Here is a 2,332-nt window from a genome sequence, read left to right as displayed (position 1 = left end):
CATGGGATCCCCTAGGACCGGCCGACCCTGGGGCTGGGGGTTTCAGCCTCCCCACCTCTCCTGATCACCTCCATCCCATTTTGGGAAAAGGATGGGCGCCTGGGCGGCCATTCACACCCCGAAGCCGCGGCGTGCCCTGCCCGTTCTGACCCAGGGCCTTCTGTCCCGGTCTCACTAGCGTCTGCCCTGGCCGCCCGGCACCGGGCCGTGGGCTGCCCCCGAACACAGAAGCAGCAACAATAAAGAGGAAGCGAGGGCCGAGCTCGGTCTGAGGGGCCGAGCGGGACGGGGTGCCCAGTGCAGCTGGTCCAACCCGACCTTACGTGGAGGACCTTCCCCTCCGGCCACAGGAAGGCCTAGCCCAGGCGGAGGCGGAAGGTGGCCACCTCCATGGGCTCCAGGGAGACGTCCGTGCTGTTGGAGGGCGAGGCCAGCGGGTACAGCAACGTCAGGGAGGTCGGCTGCAGGAAGCCCACGTCCAGGTCGCGGAAGAGGCTCCCCAGGGCCACCTGCGCGGAGGAGAGAGGGGGGAGGCCGTGCTGGGTGCTGACACGCCAGGGGGGGCAGCTCTTCCTCCAGCACTCGCTGTGCCGTCGGCAGCCGTGTGCCTACGCACACGTGCGGGTCTGCCCCAGTTCCAGGCTCACCCAGATGTCAGCCCGAGCCTGACCTCGAACCCGGGGTCGGGACCACTGCACCGAGCGGTGAGCTCTTGGGGGGCAGGGGCCATGTCCTGGTCCTCTTCTGAGGATCTGGGGCGTGGAGGCGTTTGTGGGTGCCGGCTTACACAACAAGTACAGCTTGATGGCTTTTGGGTTTTTTGTGTGTGTGTTTGTTTTTTGTTAATCCTCACCCAAGGATATTTTCCCATTGGTTTTTTATTTTTTAGGGAGAATAGAAAAGAGAGGGAAAGACAGAAACATCGATGTGAGAGAAACACATCGATTGGTTGCTTCCTGCACGAGCCCCGAATAGGGACCAGGCTGGGGAGGAGCCTGCAACCCAGGCATGTGCTCTTGACCGGAATTGAACCTGGGACCCTTTGATCCGCAGGCCGACGCTCTATCCACTGAGCAAACTGGCCAGGGTGCTTTTGGATTTTCATTTCTGTGTCTGATGGGCATCTCGTCTAGAACTTGCACCACTGGGCCTCCGTAGCTTTGAAAACGAATGTCAGCAGCTTCCGTTTTTCTCTCTCAAATACCCAGAGTGACACCTGCACCCCCACCAGCCCTTCAATCGCTGCCTGACCTCACTGCAGTCTCACCCACCTCGCTCACGCCTCCCATTCCCAGCTGCCCCATCTCCCTACCTCCTCTCCTCAGGGGCTCCCTCCCCACACCTGGGCCCTGCTCACCTTGCCTTGACTTGTGGTGCAGTTGAAGCCCAAGTTCTTGGCCTCAAGGCCACAGTCGAAGCCTTTGCGGTGTAGGATGAGGGCGGCTTCTGCCGAGGGCAAGGTCTCATCCTGGTGAGAGCACAAGGCAGTGAGGCGGGTGCTCCCTGAGCTCACAGGTGCTCCCCGAGCTCACAGCTGCTCCCCAGGGCTCACAAGTGCTCCTCAAGCTCACAGATGCTCCTGGGGCTCATAAGTGCTCCCTAGAGCTCACAAGTGCTCCCCCGGGGGCACCCAGGTGCTCCCTGAGCTCACAGGTGCTCCCCAGGGCTCACAGATGCTCCCCCGGGGCTCACAGGTGCTCCCTGAGCTCACAGGTGCTCCCCAGGGCTCACAGATGCTCCCGGGGCTCATAGATGCTCCCCGGGGCTCATAGGTGCTCCCCCAGGGCTCACAGGTGCTCCCCGGAGCTCACAGGTGCTCCCCAGGGCTCACAGGTGCTCCCTGGAGCTCACAGGTGCTCCCCTGAGCTCACAGGTGCTCCCCAGGGCTCACAGGTGCTCCCCCGGGGCTCACAGATGCTCCCCAGGGCTCACAGATGCTCCCCGGGGCTCACAGGTGCTCCCTGAGCTCACAGATGCTCCCTGAGCTCACAGATGCTCCCCCGGGGCTCACAGGTGCTCCCCGAGGCTCACAGGTGCAGCAGCACCCTCTGCCCTCGAAAGCGGTGCTGGGACAAAGAGAAGCCCTGGGTGAGGACAGGGCCATAATTTTGGTCCTGGGAGATCCGGGGGCTGAGCGGGGATCCTCACCTCAGGCCCTGGAGCGTGGCGCAGGTTGGAGCAGGTGGAAAGTCACAGGGGCAGCGAGGAAGCCAGACGAATGAAAATGAGCTGCAGGCCCGGGAGGCCGAGGGGCTGCCCCTTTTGCTACCGGGCAGGGCAAAGGCACCGGGGGCCATTCAGGGTACACGGAGGGTAATTGTGGTTTGAAGGA

The 2,332-nt window shown here is 62.9% G+C and overlaps 1 protein-coding gene across 1 annotated transcript in view; it reads right to left on the bottom strand.

The window, feature by feature from the left end:
- Positions 1–311: 311 nt before the first annotated feature.
- The window catches only part of LOC102429994 (alpha-mannosidase 2x), a 22,098-nt gene continuing 20,077 nt past the window's right edge, over positions 312–2,332 (bottom strand). The window contains 2 exon segments of the mRNA XM_023748682.1: positions 312–509; positions 1,358–1,518. Coding sequence (XP_023604450.1) covers positions 357–509; positions 1,358–1,518 — 314 coding nt within the window. The 3' untranslated portion in view covers positions 312–356.

Source organism: Myotis lucifugus, unplaced genomic scaffold, assembly GCF_000147115.1.
Source record: "Myotis lucifugus unplaced genomic scaffold, Myoluc2.0 scaffold_1667, whole genome shotgun sequence".
NCBI classification, from domain to species: domain Eukaryota; kingdom Metazoa; phylum Chordata; class Mammalia; order Chiroptera; family Vespertilionidae; genus Myotis; species Myotis lucifugus.
Note: the sequence above shows the minus strand (reverse complement) of the source record. Positions and strands in the feature narration are given on the sequence as shown.